Raw genomic sequence first — 16,921 nt, forward strand, 5'->3', positions numbered from 1 at the left:
CTTGCCTCACATTGCCACAGTGTCAGGGTGATCTGTCCTTTTATGCTTCAGCATCAACCAAAATGAAAGGCTAAGATGCTACATCTAGAGGCCCAAAACACTGCAACACTGACTCGTCAGGTCTCGGGGTTGCAAGCAATGCATACAAAGGTATTTTTATTTTAAAAATTTTGCATGTTGTGAGATTTTTTTCATGGTCTTTTTAATGACTTCTCAAGAAAACTCCCTATGTTGATTTAAGATGCTTATATTGGAGGCAAATTAATAAAGGGGAAATTATATTCTATAGAATACAAATAGAAATAAAATATTTATTTTATCAGACCAAACAGTAAGACACTCTGGCATCATGGACAGAACATGGGATTTGGAGACCAAGTTTCCATCCTAGCTCTGCCCTTATTGACTGTGTGACTTCGGGCTAGTCAATTAAATTCTCTGAGTCTCAGTTTCTTCCTCTGTAAAGTTGAGATCAAAATGAGAATTCTCTAAGGTTCTCGTTCTTTCTTACACACAGAAAAGAGCTAAGCATGGTCCCTAGCACACAGCAGGCGCTCTCTAAATGTCTGCTGAATGAATGAACAGGTGGAAAACGAAAGTAAGTGTAATATCCAAAAAAGGGGGCTTGATCCTGAAAAGAGGCAGATGACTAAAGAAGGAAGATCATGAACTTTGGAGTCAGACAGATACAAATTCAAGTCCTGGCTTTTCTCAAAACATCCCTGAACCTCAATTTCCTCATCTACAATAGGGGGTGAAAATAAAAATAATCACCATGTGGAGTTACTGCAGGGCTTAGAGAATGTATTTAAAGCCCTGTGTAAATGGCAATGGTGAATTATAATTTAGCTACTTCCTTCAGGACTCGGGGTCAGCCAGGTCACCCACCCCCAAACGGAGCCAGAACCAGAAAAAACATAACCTTCAAATTCGATATCTCTGTGTGTGGGGGAAAGGCCATTCTTTCTGAAAATAGCCGCCATGTTTTATTCTAAAATGTGCTCAGTTTCAGTGGCTTGTGTGCATGTGTGTGTGGGTGAGAGAGAGAATGCATCTAGTTCAGAGGGAGCTCTGTCGGCAGCACATCTCCGTGTATATTTATTTGTGTACACAGTTTGTAAAGTGCTTTTAGATTTTTTGAAGGCAAAAGATAAACTTATTTAATTTAAAATCATCAGCTGGACTGCATTAAATGGAGGGAAAAGCAAAAACGTACACAATATAGCCATTTGTTAAATTAAACACAATTATTTCTCCCACTACTTAATTACAAACAGACATAAATACTCTGGATTCTGACATCTCAGATCTTCTTAAATTCTAGCTCTGCATCTCAGCGTGTAATGGAGGGAGGGCCACATTCCAATTTGTGTGTTAAGCAAAACCTGAGAGTTACAATTGTATATTGGGACTATAATGACTTCACTAAAACAAGACCTAAACTTTTAATTAACCTGCCAAGACAAATTACGACTCATGGTTCACAGGTAACGACCAAAGACAGCTGAGACGCAATGCCAGAGACGTGGGGAGAGAGGGATTAATAGCAACATCAGAGTCAGTCTGTTTTTGTATTAAAAAAAAAACAAAACGTATTCATTAAACAATCACTGTAGCTTGAAGGAAGACAGACAAGTCAGAAAGGCAGGGAGAGAAAGGTGGACAGGGAAAGGGGATGGGAGAGAATATTAACCACTTCCAAGTATCGAAGCCTGGGCTGGGCACTTTATATTCATTCTCTCCAATCTTCACAATGGGATTGCCAAGTGCTATTATCATTTCATTTTCCTGACAAGAAAGATGAGGCTCACAGAGGTGACGTGACTGACTGTGGTCACAGAGCTAACATGGGGCAGTGAGAGAAGGAAGGAATGGAAAGCAGTGCTCGGAAGGCATTTTTTTTTTTTTTTTTTTTTTTTTGTGGTATGCGGGTCTCTCACTGTTGTGGCCTCTCCCGCTGCGGAGCACAGGCTCCGGACACGCAGGCTCAGTGGCCATGGCTCACGGGCCCAGCCGCTCCGCGGCATGTGGGATCTTCTCGGACCGGGGCACGAACCCGCGTCCCCTGCACCGGCAGGCGGACTCTCAACCACTGCGCCACCACAGAAGCCCAAGGGCATTTGTTTTCATAGCTTAGTTGACAGACCGACCCCCAGAATCAGGATCACCTGGGCTCTACCTCAGGCCTCCTGGGAAAAGGCCCAGGAATCTGAATTTTGGACTCACTTCCCAGGTGATTCCTTTGTACAACAATATTTGAGACACTCCCCCCCCCCCGCCCATAAGATACTGTAACCCCTTGTTACTCAGAATGTGGGCCACAGATGAGCAGCATCTCACCGGGTGCTGGTACAACAGGCAGACTCTAAACACCCAGCCTGACCGACCGAAGCAGAGTCTGCATTGTAGCAAGACGCCAGGTGGTTCACAGAACTCTGAGAAGCACAATGCAGCCTAACTGCTCGGAAAGACATTAGAGGGTTAAAGGAGGTGAAGACAGATTTCATCATTTAGGTGAGAACAGGAGAACCTGAGGGAAAAGCAAGCTCCGTCTCCTTAATTATGACCAAACAGGCCAGCCAGCTCGGACAAGCCTAGAGGCGGCAAAGGCACCTAACTGTACCTACATCTTCTTTCTCTGAGAGGCACATCCTAATGAAAAGTAGCTTTCTTTGGGGGTTTGTACGCATTTCCTTTCATATTTGTGCTCAGTTATTAAAAATACAGAATTCTGATTGTAGGACACCTTAGTTCCACGCAAGCATGATACTGCGCCTAAGAGAAATCAGGCTGTGAGACCGTGAAGCTGAAACTCAGGCACCACTAATGACTTGAAAATCATGTCTCTAAATTGAAGCCACCGTGTCCAGAAAGAGAGAAGAAACAGGGTCTGGAGCCTGGCAGACCCTGCCGAGCGTCAGTCTAATTGGTGGTGGGGACCAGACTGGCTCTCCCATGACGGGAAACGGCTGCGCCGACAGCCTCCTGGGTCACCACTAACCACCGAGCTGCAGCCTCAGATTCGAGTCTCAAGGAACCAGGAGATGGAATTTGTGCAGGGCCAGAACACATATTAGTGGTGGAGATTTAGAAGTGAGCACACTTTCTACTGCACCTCAAAAGAAGGCATCAAGGGAGGAAACCAACAGCACAGAGGCTGCCAAGACTGCAGAGACCAGCAGCTATAGGACAGACACTTCCAAACTACGGACAGACACTTCCAAACTACGGACAGACACTTCCAAACTACGGACAGACACTTCCAAACTAAGGACAGACACTTCCAAACTACGGACAGACACTTCCAAACTAAGGAGAGACACTTCCAAACTACGGACAGACACTTCCAAACTACGGACAGACACTTCCAAACTAAGGACAGACACTTCCAAACTACGGACAGACACTTCCAAACTACGGACAGACACTTCCAAACTAAGGACAGACACTTCCAAACTACGGACAGACACTTCCAAACTAAGGACAGACACTTCCAAACTACGGACGGCACAGAGCGATATGTCCTACCCCGGAGCTCATGTAGCCTAACAGCTCCACCTCCCTCATTTTGCTAAGAGGGTAGAATGTTGAGCCTGCAGTTACGGCAGAAGCCCATACACTGTGCACCGTATTTAATGGGAAGGCATTCTCCGCCTCAACTCTATGGGCAAAATTGCAAATAAGAGGAAAATGGCCTGAAAATGACTACTGCTGTTTAGGAGGAAGAACCTGGGTCTTGCAAGAGTTTTAGGAACCAACGACCAGATTCACAGGTTTTTATTCAACTCCATTTCCCATGTCAGAGAGGCTCCCAGCCAAGGACCAAGACAGAGTTTTGAGGTGAACTCAAAACAACACAGAAAAACAAACAACCCAATCCAAAAATGGGCAGAAGACCTAAATAGACATTTCTCCAAAGAAGATATACAGACTGCCAACAAACACATGAAAGAATGCTCAACATCATTAATCATTAGAGAAATGCAAATCAAAACTACAATGAGATATCATCTCACACTAGTCAGAATGGCCATCATCAAAAAATCTAGAAACAATAAATCCTGGAGAGGGTGTGGAGAAAAGGGAACACTCTTGCACTGTTGGTGGGAATGTAAATTGATACAGCCACTATGGAGGACAGTATGGAGGTTCCTTAAAAAACTAAAAACAGAACTACCGTATGACCCAGCAATCCCACTACCGGGCATATACCCTGAGAAAACCATAATTCAAAAAGAGTCATGTACCAAAATGTTCATTGCAGCTCTATTTACAACAGCCAGGACATGGAAGCAACCTAAGTGTCCATCATCGGATGAATGGATCAAGAAGATGTGGCACATATATACAATGGAATATTACTCAGCCATAAAAATAAATGAAATTGAGCTATTTGTAATGAGGTGGATGGACCTAGAGTCTGTCATACAGAGCGAAGTAAGTCAGAAAGAGAAAGACAAATACCGTATGCTAACACATATATATGGAATTTAAGAAAAAAGAAATGTCATGAAGAACCTAGGGGTAAGACAGGAATAAAGACACAGACCTACTAGAGAATGGACTTGAGGATATGGGGAGGGGGAAGGGTAAGCTGTGACAAAGCGAGAGAGAGGCATGGACATATATACACTACCAAACGTAAGGTAGATAGCTAGTGGGAAGCAGCCGCATAGCACAGGGAGATCAGCTCGGTGCTTTGTGACTGCCTGGAGGGGTGGGATAGGGAGGGTGGGAGGGAGGGAGATGCAAGAGGGGAGAGATATGGGAACATATGTATAGGTATAACTGATTCACTTTGTTATAAAGCAGAAACTAACACACCATTGTAAAGCAATTATACTCTAATAAACATGTAAAAAAAAAAAAACAAAAAAAAAAAACACAGAGGTTTTCATTAAGCAGAAAATCCATCCCTAAGTGTTCTGGTTAGTGGAGTTTTGTCTTCTGGAAGTTTTATTTTCCTGTAGGGGATTTTATCTCCAGGCTGTGTCACTGCGCTTCTGATATAAACCAAAGCAACGTTTTCTGACCTGAACCACTGAGCCCAACGCATCATATATCACATTGTGGCGATCTAAGAAGGAGACAAATTCTGTGCAGTATATGCATAAAGAAGAAAAATTTCTTAAGACAGGATGCCAGGCTCCCCAGACACCCACAGGCTTGTGAGGTGGCCAAGGCGCTCTCTCTGAATGAGAACTCTTTCACTATGAGGGACAAGAAGCTGCTAAGAGCTCATTTAAATCCTCCGGGCTTGCCGTCCGCCAGAGCTCAGGACATCTCGGTTCTCTACAAAACCCCCATCTGATCAGACTGTTCATCCAGCCCTTTGCATGGCGATTCTCACCCTCTTGCCAAGCCTTTATCTTTTTTTTCATCCTCATCTGCCAGGGGTTGTTGGCTCCAAAAGCAAAACAAACAAGCAAACAAAAGCTCACGTAAGAAACCAAAAACCCAAACAACAGATCAGTGAGTTGAACCAAGCGAGATTATAAGGACAAATACAGGTGACGCAGAGGAGTAACAAGAACTCCTGTCTCCTTGTCAGTTTTGCCCCTTGGTGTTTAAATGTTGCTGCTACTCCACACACTAGGCCACAGGTAACAGAAGGAAGGCGGCGGGCAACAGCGCTGGGCTCCGGTGCCAGCCCAACATGGCCTTCCAGCTCCTCCTGTCACTCCCTTCCCCCGTTCCCCTGCATCTCACTCCCACCCCTGGTCCGGCAAGCCCAGTCAGGATGGCCTCAGGCCGGGTGGCCTCTGCAGCTCTGGGCAAGACACATCCCCTTGTCCACTTCAACTCCCAGGATCCCCAAGTGTCCTCTCATCCGAAGAGACAATATCCCACGGGTCCCAGAGGGGTGGAGCTTCCTTACCAATGGCAGTGGTGAGAAAGGAAAGCACTTCAGACTCCTTCCCATCATTATAAAAAGCCAGGTGCCAGATCCCTGAATCCAAATACTGGATGAAGCCCGTCTCATGGCTAGAAGCGGGGACGACTCCCCGAGACTGGCGCTGGGGTCCCTCCAGGCTCCGTGCTTCCTGGGTCAAGAGCCTCCTTCCATCCAGCAGCTCCACAAAGTCAAACTGAAGTACAAAGAGAGCATAATTAGCAGTGGACCTGCTTCACCACAATGCTAGGTTCTTCAGCCTTCTGCCGGGGAGGATACGGGGAAATACAACCTGAACCAGGCAAAAGAGGCTAAAGCCACGTGAAGGTTGACCAACCAACTCCAACTCCTTCCCAGAACCCATTTTCCCTGGTAATAGTCTCCTGATACTCCTGTGAGTGCATTGTAATTAGTGGATTATTTTTAAGTCTCAGAGTTTGCACAGGACAACCATGCTTTTCCAGTGATCAGAAACCCAGACACTTCATGACTGTTTGAACTCCAACCCCATGCAGGTGATGGTGGGCAGGAATCCCAGGGGTCTAGGATTGGGCCTGGAGCACTGGATGTGGCTTACATGTCAGTCAAGTGCAAACGGAAGCTTGATTTATACCTATCTTCCTTTCGTCAATGACCCTTTCTCAACGCTCCAGTTTCAGGGGGCAGTTTTAGGGGAACTAAACTGGATTAGCTCAAAACTCTTACATGCTGTGTCAAACACAAGTGCCAAATGGCCCAAGCCTACTAGCGTGAGAGACTTGAAGTCAGTCACACAGTGCTAACAACAGGCAGTTGTTGGGGAAGTCCTGCCGGCCTACTGGCATGCAAATCGTGCAACTGTCTACCTGTCTGTCTGTCTATCTTTTTTTTTTTTTTTTTTTTGCGGTACGCGGGCCTCTCACTGCTGTGGCCTCTCCCGTTGCAGAGCACAGGCTCCGGACGCGCAGGCTCAGCGGCCGTGGCTCACGGGCCCAGCCGCTCCACGGCACGTGGGATCTTCCCGGACCGGGGCACAAACCCGTGTTCCCTGCACCGGCAGGCGGACTCTCAACCACTGCGCCACCAGGGAAGCCCTGTCTATCTTTAAAGAAAAACAAAATAGACGCTGATTCTGTCTCATGTGAAAATGTCTAGGGGCATGAAGTCCAGGATCAGCATGGCAGTTTTACAAAGAAATCAGAGGGGCCCAGGCTCTGTCTACTTTTTCTGCAACTCCATCCTTAGCAAATGTATTTATCTAGCTTTTACCTAAAAATTAAATAACTACGGGGGCTAGGAAGACTGCCTTTGGCCAGGGAATGTCTGATGGATGCCTATGATTTATATTACTCCAATCCCAGGGCTGGGAGGACCTCACACAAGTCTGCTCTTAACCCATCATGACTGGTCATGTGTCAATCATCCTGGCTGAGTTTTTTTTTTTTTTTTTTAATTGAAGTATAGTTGCTTTACAATGTTGTGTTAATTACTGCTATATGGCAAAGTGATTCAGTTATACCTATATATATATATATATATATATACACATTCTTTTTTAAAATATTCTTTTCCATTAGGGTTTATCACAGGATATTGACTATAGCTCTCTGTGCTACACAGTAGGACCTTGTTGTTTACCCATTCTATATATAAAAGCTTACACCTGCTAATGCTGGCTGAGTTTCTTAAGTGTTTCTAGTGTGCGTGTGTCTGGGTAAATGTGAAGCCCTGAGGAGAGAAAGGATGCTTTGCTCTGAGCCAGGTCCTGCACTGGCTGCCTTCTAGATGTGGTTCTCCACTCTTCACAACAGCCCTGTGAAGTGGGTATTGTTATCACCATTAGGAAACTTGCTCTGAAAGGGTGTAACAGGCTCAAGGTCACATAGCTGATAACAAGAGGATTCAAACCCAGGTCTCTTTGACTCCAAAGTGCATGCTTTTTTCTCTAGATTACACTTCCTGGATAATTTAACTTCAAGACTGGGTACTAGTAAAAAAGGCTACTGAGAGATTTCCTAGAAAGCCTTCCTCTGAACAAGCTCCAAGGATACAACCCTACTCATCCGAAAGGTAAGGTCTGAGAGAGGGCAAATGGATGAATGGGCTACAAAATACATGAAATTTCCTTCAAGCTCAGAGATCCAGGCTTAAGCATTAGGCTTCTTGACTTAGGCTTCTTGAGCAGGGTCCGTGGGGTTCTGGTTACCTGTGTATGTGAAGGAGGAAGGCCTTTTCTGCCGTAAATGCCGACCAGAGCCGCCTTTCCCAGAGACACATTGAATTTCAGATGCATAGGATGGTCTATGAACACCTGAGATCTCCAGAAAGTGCCAGGAGGAATCTTCTGGGAAGCCCGTCTCCCCACGTCGATTTCTCCAGAGTCTATAAAACTGTCCTCTGGAAAGAAACTACTGGGCTTTCCTACCAAGACACGGGGAAGGGAAGACAAAAACATCACCGTCAGCCACACGTGAAACCAGGGATCAGAGCATCTGAACAAGCAGGGCTCTCCGATGCCTCCCACTCCTCTCTACAACATTTTGCTGCCAGCCCACTCCCTGCCCCAGACTCCCCCATTGAGGAGTAAGAATGCCCAGAACTTTTTTTTTCCAATGATGCCCAAATTGTTCTGCTAAAAATATGCATTCTTCCAAAGCAGAATGGGTCCTCCCCAAGGGCCATCTGTTTACTGCATAATTCCACAGCTTGTTAAGATATATTTTGATCCTAAAAATAATCACTTGCAGTCACATGAGAATAACTGTATATGTGTGTGTGTGTGTGTGTGTGTGTGTGTGTGTGTAAAAGCATGCATGCTAAAAAAGAAAAGATAGAGGGAATGAGGTGTTGTTATTAACTTTCCAACTCAGAATGGTTCCCCCAGCAGTGGGAAGGATGACCTGAGTAGAGTCAGGGAAATTGTACAAGTTCACTAGTTTGTGTGTAATTGGGTGCCGAATTCTGAGGCTCAGACATGTGGATGAGAGTTTGTGTTGGGAGGAGGGGTAGGGCTGGGGAAGATGAGGAAAAGGGTACGTCTGAAGAGAGAAAACATTCCTGAAAAACGTTTCTTTGTCTTGGATGGAGGCCTATGAATATCACTGTGCTAAAGTGGGTAAAGATGAGGGCATTTTTCAAGTTCAGGCACAAACCTTATGACATACTTGGAAATTCAACCCAGGCCCCCAACCCTGCAGGTTGCTGGAGTGGGGGGGAGTGGTCAAGAATAAGGTCTCTTGCCCAATTCTGTCACCATTTAGGAGACTGACAGCTTTTTGAGGGTACCCCAAGTGCCAGGAAGGAAGGCTGCTTATCAGACTTCCTCTGTTTAGTAATTAAACACACTCACATGTGAAAAATATAAACCCTAACTTCCTGCCAGACATCAGCCCTCTGAAGAGTTGGGCGGGGGGCAGAAGGAGAGGACGGGGACATTAGAAGACCACCCTTAGGACATTAACGAGCCAGAATCAAGTCAACAGACCACATTTTGTCATTAGAAAGACCTCTGGGTATCCTAGTTCCAAGGTTTGTGGTGGCGTTATAGATGTTGGAAGAGACACTTCAGAGACCGAGAATCCATTTATAAAGAAAACACATTTGTGGGAACTTTTTATGAAAAGCACTTGGGGAATAAGAAATTAAAATGTCATTTTTTCCTTACAAAGCACATTTGATGCTGAAACGGAGCTTGGCAGGGCACTGTTGTAGTCATAAAATATTTTACTGTTTTAAATAATAAAATTCAATTTAAATGTTAAACTTCTCCATATGTTATCATTCCTTATAAACTCCTAGGCAGAAACATCAGGTTTTTAGCTTTAAACCGTTAAACGTTATTTTAATTAAAAATATGCCAACAAAAAAGTTAAAATGCATGCTCTCAATAAAAGTATCACTACTCTTCTGTCCTTAGCATGGGAAAGAGCTTGCATTTAATTCCTTTATGGAAGGAATATGCCCCAGACTTTTACCTTGAAAATGTAGACACACGCAAACCATGGCATGTTTCAAAGCTCAAAGACAGAAGCCAAATTCACAAAGCATTAAGATGGAAGAGAATTACTTTCACATTCTTCCTTATCTGATTTTTGGGTTCCCAGTACCACAATCCTTTTATAGTCCAGGAAGAAGATAGTATACCCTTCAGCTTATAATTCTGTTAGGGAAGCAGAACTAGGAGGGAGTATGAAACAAAAGCAGGATGAGTTCTGAGCTCTTTACCGCTAGAAGCTGCACAGAAACAAGGCCGAGACTCCTAATTCCAAGGACTCATTTCCTTTGTGAGTAGGTAGGAGTCAAGAGCTGATGGGATTTGAGAATTGTCTGCATTCAAATAATTCCTGTGTCTGAGAATGAGTAACGGACACTTCTCCCACATTTTGGCATTGCCGTTGGAGACCCCTGCACAGTTCACTTCCCCTGCAGTGAGCATGTGTTCAGGAGACAGCTATGGAATCAGCTAAGTTCTTTCGCCTCACAGGTCAGAGGTCAAGTCCAGAGACTCTCCAGAGGTCTGCAGGCCCCAGAGGCATAAGTAAGTTGGCTCTTACCCCAGAGGAGTGGCAAAAAGGAATATTCTTTTCTAGCACTCTAGTATTTCACCAGAGCTGGCCAAAATGGGAGAAAAAAATCATATTTGGTGTGTATACAATGATATACAAATAGTAAATTCTGGTCTATGGCACACTCCCAACCAGGACCTTGACTTTCTTGAATGAGTCTGTGACGGCCACTCTGGAGCTTAGGTTCAAAAGTGACCTTTGTACCAGAAGTCACCCTGTCCAGATCCTTAGGGAAGGGGTCACGGGCCCAGTCTAAAGGAAAAGTTTGAGAGGGAAAGAGCATCCTCATCTTAGAATTTAACCTTTATCATTCTTCCCCTCTGGTCCCTAGTGGTCCCCACAGAGACTAACCCTAAGGATGAGATGGAAGCTTCTGGGAGGGAAGACCTACAGCCCGCCGAGTACCTGTGTCTGGTGGGAAAGAGGCATGAGATTTGCTGGGCTAAGGGCTGTTCAGAGTGAGACCATCCTCATCCTTTCCTGTCTTTTAAAAACCCTTACTGCCTTTGTCTCTCCAGATCTTATAACCTAAGATTCTTTGTTCTTAATTTTGAGCACCAAGATGTGAGCACTAGGACAGAAAATATCCCACTAAATGGCCATACCCACTGTGTAGGTGGTGGAGTAGTGACGGGGGGTAGAGGGTAGAGGCAGGTGGAGGCGAAAAGTCCTGTGAATATAACTTTTTTTATTCCTACCTACGTTCTGGAAAACGATAATAATAATAAACATTATTAGCAGTAACAGTAATAGAGGCAGCAGTACTAATAGTAGTATAATCTATCATTTATTAAGTTCCAGCTACGTACTGGGCATCTTTATATGTATCGGTTCCGTTAATCCTCACACTATGAAAATGTATATACGGATGCTCAGAATGCTTAAGAAACCACTGAGATGGAGCCATTTGGGCTGCCCCTTTATTTATTAGAATATGGCTTCTTAGAACACTAAATTGATAAATCATTAATTAAAACTCTTCAAAGATATTCTCAATGGTGGCAGAGTGCACTGACCCTCTTTAAGAGCGAGGGTCCAATTTAATTCACAGTCCTAGCGGGCTTAATACCAAGGCTAGACCAGGAAGATCCAAGGCCCGTTGGAGAACTTCCTGCCATCCTGGGATACAAAAAATGGACAATTTTTATGAACTAGGATCCCACACACAGGCCCCAAAGTTAAAGGGAGACAGTATCTCAAGACATTCATAAGAAGGACGCTATACAATCAGTGCGTGCCCCAGAGGCTTAACAAAGTACAAAGAGCTTAACTCAGAATTAAGGAGCTCCAATAGCACGATTAGGTTTCACAGGGCAGATTCTACTGGTAACAGTCCTTTTCTTTATAAAGATATACAGATTCGGGCTTCCCACAGCTATGCTGTGGAACTATGCAGTCATGTCTATAAAAGAAGTTTCTCAACAAATTACTGAAACGATTGGATAGCTCAAATAAGGGAGATTTGGAAGAACTGAAATTCCATGCACTTCCCAAGTTCAGTCTTTATTTTCCTGAACTGAGATTTATCCAGATAGGTTCTAAATTCCTAATCAACCAACACTCTCCCCCCTCCCTCCACATTTTTGGTTCTTTTCAATGCAATAACTTGCACAAAGATTTCTTTAGTTTCCTTAGCAACTGTTTGAAATTTATTTGGTTATCAAAATAAGCTGTCCCATTCTGGAGAGCCCAGCTGAGCCTGTGTGCAGCAATTTGCATGGTTCCAACTGATGGGCAATTTTGATTTCACTGCAGAAAGAAGAAAATACTATCCCTGGCCCACCAATTAAACCATCAGAATTGCTTGTTTATTCAATGCTTTTTTCCCTTTCTCCATTAATGCATAACATAAGTTCTTATGGTTTTACTTCGAAAAGCTGCTGTATTTGGTTTCCAACCCATGACAACCCTGAAATGGTTATAGCCACTTTGAAAATATAGTATAAATCGCAGTTTGATGTTATCCTCAAAGACACAATGAACCTTTAAAATACTGGGTTCATCGTATAGTTCACTTGTATAATTAAAAAATATATACCCTTTAAAAATATTCACAAATGCCCCAGACTTTGTGGGATCTTTGAGGGGAAAATATTAATTAGTCTGGATTTCTGAGATTCTAATAACTGACATGGAATGGCTTGGGATTTGGGTGGACAAGAAGAAAGGAACTAACATTTGTTGAGTGCTTCTTCATAACTAGTCTTTGAAAAGATAGGTGTTAGCAACCCTTGTTCCACAGATGAGGAAACCAAGGCCAAAGGAGATGGAGTAATGGGCCTGAGTTAACAGAGCCAATAACTGGCAGGGCCAGGACTCAGATCCTGGACTGTCTGGCTCCACGGCCTATTATCCTCTTTCCATCCACCACACTGCTTCCCCTACCATTGTGGAACAGGGCTCTAATCTTAATTCTGGAATCAGCTCTCGGATACCCTCAGAAGGGACAGGAAATATGCACTCACATCAGGGTTAAGGACTTTCCCCCTTGAGATACGTCTAAGGAACTAGATTTTTAACAACACAATTAAAACCGTAAACTGAGTAGACACACTGGTTTGACCAAGGCAAAAGAAATTAAGAACCATGTGGTCTCACATAAACTATAGGAATATTTGTCCTCTGTCTCTCCAGACCAATGTATTTTTTTGTCACAGTAACTGCTTTTGATGCTGACCACCTTCCAGCATTGCACTGCATTTTAGGGGTCTGTAAACAGGCTTTCCATTTGCATTAGTAATGACAGATAATCCCTTTAAGCAAAAATACTCCAGTGAAAGTAAACCAATAAGCTGGTGCAATTTTATTTTGTCTCTTATCTGCACCTCCTGCTCCTTGGGAAAAAGAAAACAAAACCTAAACAACCCACAAACTAATTTCATTATAGTGGGAGACTTTAGACAGAGCCAACTCCTGTTGAAAGAAAATCTGATAGAGAAAATACATTTTTCTAAATGAGATCTTTGAGGGTTCAACATATCTTAAATCTGTGTTTGTTGATTCTAAAGACAGTTGTCATCTATGGTATTCACCTATGACATCTGACACTATAAGCTGACACGGGAATCACAAGCCAACAGGAAGGACCATGGACAGGGCCAACCTGAAAAAAAGTTCTAAAGAACAATCTGGTTAATCATATGATGATTCTGTTACTAATTTCATATGTAGAACTTGTGAATTAGAATGGACGTTACAGATAATATAGCTCAATAACCTCCTTTTAAAGAGGAGGAAAGTGAAGCCCAGAAAGTCTCTCAAGGGATTTGCTTAAGGGCATCTCAAGTGGCAGCAGCTGGACTTGAACTCAGGGTTCTTGACTCCTAACCCAGAGCTCTTCCCATAGCTTCATCCATGCTCCCTCCATATCCTATTAAGGTGCAAAGAAAGTCTTAGAATCTTTGTAAAGGAGAAGACTGGCTTTGCCCCCCGCAAAAGAGTAGTAGGCAGAGGTTCTGATTAGGCTCTTTGGAAATGCCCTCAGTTCCCTTGAAGATGACCATAGGTCAAGAGTGGATTTTGGCCTTCACGACCATTCAGAGACCATGAATAGCTACTCTGGCCAAGCATATGCTACCCTGTTAACCAAACTGATTCCTAGAAGGCAAACTCTTGACAGGACAGGGAAGCTCAGAAGCCATGACCCAAAGTTAACTGAGCTAAGAGGAAAGAAGATGTAAGCAGTGAAGATTGGAGGCCACTGTGACCACTTTGCTGACTGAGGTAACACCAGAGAGAGAAAGCAGGCCACAGGAGAAGGGCTGGTTGCACTGCCTAAAATGACAGCCAGCCTGGCCCATGAGCTCAGACATCCTTCCCGGTACCAATTTTTGTGGGTCTGCCACCTCTTGGCTGATAGTGAAAGAATCTGTGTTTATGGCATGTTAGAAAGAGCCCTAAGAAATTCAGAACATGGGTCTATGGATGTCCCATTCAAGAATGCCAAACTCCAAATGTCACCACCACTTCCATCATTGAAAAAGAAACATCTGTGTCTCACTGTACAATGGAATTTCTTATCCACATCTCCTTCAGGGTCTTATAACCATGACGTGAGTCAGGTAGGTCAACTTATGGAGACTGCAAGAGCCCTGCAGTCACACAGACCTGGGCTCATGTCCCAAATTCCATTATTTACTGGCTATGTGACTCTGGCCAAGTAACTTAAGGTCACATGGTTGAAAATGCTAGAACAGCCAAAGTGGTGTTTCCATGGAAGCACAAGGTCCAAGGGTATTTCGCTTACAACACACCCTCTACCCACCTTGCCACACCCAACTCCAGGAGACACCCATTCATCCCATGAGGTTGCCTCATCATGATTCCACATAATCAAAGACAGCCGCCCAGCAGTGTGAAAGCCCAGGATACTGCCCTCAGGGCGTGGGATGGGATGTTGCTGAGCCCCATGAACCCCGCCCAAGCCCCGCCGTGAGTTCACAGTGACAAGGAACTGCGATGAAGACACAGGTGGCCTGGCAGCCGGTGTGGAGTGCAGAGGGATGGAGGAAGCACCAGAGCATGGAGCTGTGAGTCAGGCACATGGCGCGCAGAATGGCGGTCTCCTCGGTTCAAAGGCAGACACAGAGGACTCACGACACGAACAACACAGCAACCCTACCTTCCGTGGCTCCTTTGCCTTTCCTGTCAGAGATCTCTAACCCAGTGCCCCCTGAGGGATACAGGGAGACGTCCGTTGGCACAGGCCAACTGCTGGCTGTGTCCTCCGTGATCTCATACATCTGCCCCTCCATCGGCTGCAGGTGCCAGTTTAGGCCAAACAGGTGCATGGCTGTGGTGAGCAATGAGAAAAGTCATCTTTTTCTGCTGGAGGTGGAAATGGAACTCCCAAGCCAGAGGGGAGGACAAGTGGGGGTGGGGAACACAGGAATTCAGTTCAGTTCAGTTCAACAAAGAGCCCCTGAAGAGAGCTCTGGCAGTGCTGAGTGCTACACAGGGGACTGGGGCACAGAGATGATCCAGGCACAGACCCTGCCCCCGAGGGCTCACAGTCTAGGGGAGTGGGGAGAGGGGCAGGGATGAGGGAGTTTCAGGAGGTCCTGGCCTTTTTATTTTAAACATCTTTATTGGAGTATAACTGCTTTACAGTGTTGTGTTAGTTTCTGCTGTATAACAAAGTGAATCAGCTCTACGTATACATATATCCCCATATTCCCTCCCTCTTGCGTCTCCCTCCCACCCTCCCTATCCCACCCCTCTAGGTGGTCACAAAGCACCAAGCTGATCTCCCTGTGCTATGCAGCTGCTTCCCACTAGCTATCTATTTTACGTTTGGTAGTGTATATATGTCCATGCCACTCTCTCACTTCGTCCCAGCTTACCCTTCCCCCTCCCTGTGTCCTCAAGTTCATTCTCTACATCTGCGTCTTTATTCCTGTCTTGCCCCTAGGTTCTTCAGAACCATTTTTTTTTTTTAGATACCATATACATGTGTTAGCATACGGTATTTGTTTTCCTCTTTCTGACTTACTTCACTATGTATGACAGACTCTAGGTCCATCCACCTCACTACAAATAACTCAATTTTGTTTCTTTATATGACTGAGTAATATTCCACTGTTTATATGTGCCACATCTTCTTTATCCATTCATCTGTCAATGGACACTTAGGTTGCTTCCAAGTCCTGGGTATTGTAAGTAGTGGTCTTGGCCTTTTGATTCAAAAGATAAATAACAATCTAGAGGAAAAACCTGCAATTCGTATCACCAAGGGTTAATTTCCTTAATAGAAAAAGAACTCCTACAAATAATAAGCAAAGTCCAGCAAGTCAGTAGGAAAATAGGCATAGGATATGAACAGATAGTTTACAGAATAAGAAATGCAATTGGCTCTTTGTCACGTGAAAAGACTCTAGACATCACCCACAGCAGGAGAAATGTAAGTTAAACTCTGCAATACTGTGTTTCACATACGGTTTGGCAAAGATTTTAAAAAGGCTGAAAATATACAGTATTGGAAAAGAACAGGAAATAAGCACTCTCACACTCAGCTGGTTTGGTGTGAGCATAAGCTGGTACAAACCCTACGGAGGGCAATTTGACAAAAGCTATCAAATCAAAAATACCCATACCCTTTACTCTGGAACTCAGAGGTTCCAGTTCTCCTCCAGATATGTTCATATACCTACAAAATGATGTACCTACAAGGTTATTCACTACAGTACTGTTGGTAATAGCAAAACATTGGAAACCAGTCCACCAATAAGGGGCTAGATAAGTTTTATTTATACAATATACTATGCAACCATAAAAAAGAGTGAGGAAGCTCTTTGTATATATTTTTCTGGAAGGAAAATTGTAACATTCAGAACAGTATGCTTGACATACTACATTTAGGTAAAAACATTTCTGCATATGTACAGAATATTTCTGGAAGGATAAGAAAGACACTGATAACGGTGGGTGCATCCTGTGAAGGAAGAGGTGGGATCTGCATTTCACTGTGTATCTGCTGCACGTTTTG

The 16,921-nt window shown here is 44.2% G+C and overlaps 2 protein-coding genes across 2 annotated transcripts in view; one reads left to right on the top strand and one right to left on the bottom strand.

Annotated features, from left to right (window-relative positions):
• USP35 (ubiquitin specific peptidase 35) overlaps window positions 1-16,921 on the top strand; it is an 873,752-nt gene that overhangs the window by 642,850 nt on the left and 213,981 nt on the right. The window lies entirely within an intron of this gene.
• Window positions 1-16,921, bottom strand: part of TENM4 (teneurin transmembrane protein 4) — a 757,305-nt gene that overhangs the window by 186,675 nt on the left and 553,709 nt on the right. Inside the window, exons 11-13 of the mRNA XM_049713625.1 lie at window positions 15,059-15,229; window positions 8,079-8,293; window positions 5,879-6,089 (exon numbers count right to left, since the gene is read on the bottom strand). Of these exons, the coding sequence (XP_049569582.1) occupies window positions 5,879-6,089; window positions 8,079-8,293; window positions 15,059-15,229 (597 nt within the window). The remainder of the gene's footprint in view (window positions 1-5,878; window positions 6,090-8,078; window positions 8,294-15,058; window positions 15,230-16,921) is intronic.

Source organism: Orcinus orca, chromosome 8 (genome assembly GCF_937001465.1).
Source record: "Orcinus orca chromosome 8, mOrcOrc1.1, whole genome shotgun sequence".
NCBI classification, from domain to species: Eukaryota; Metazoa; Chordata; class Mammalia; order Artiodactyla; family Delphinidae; genus Orcinus; species Orcinus orca.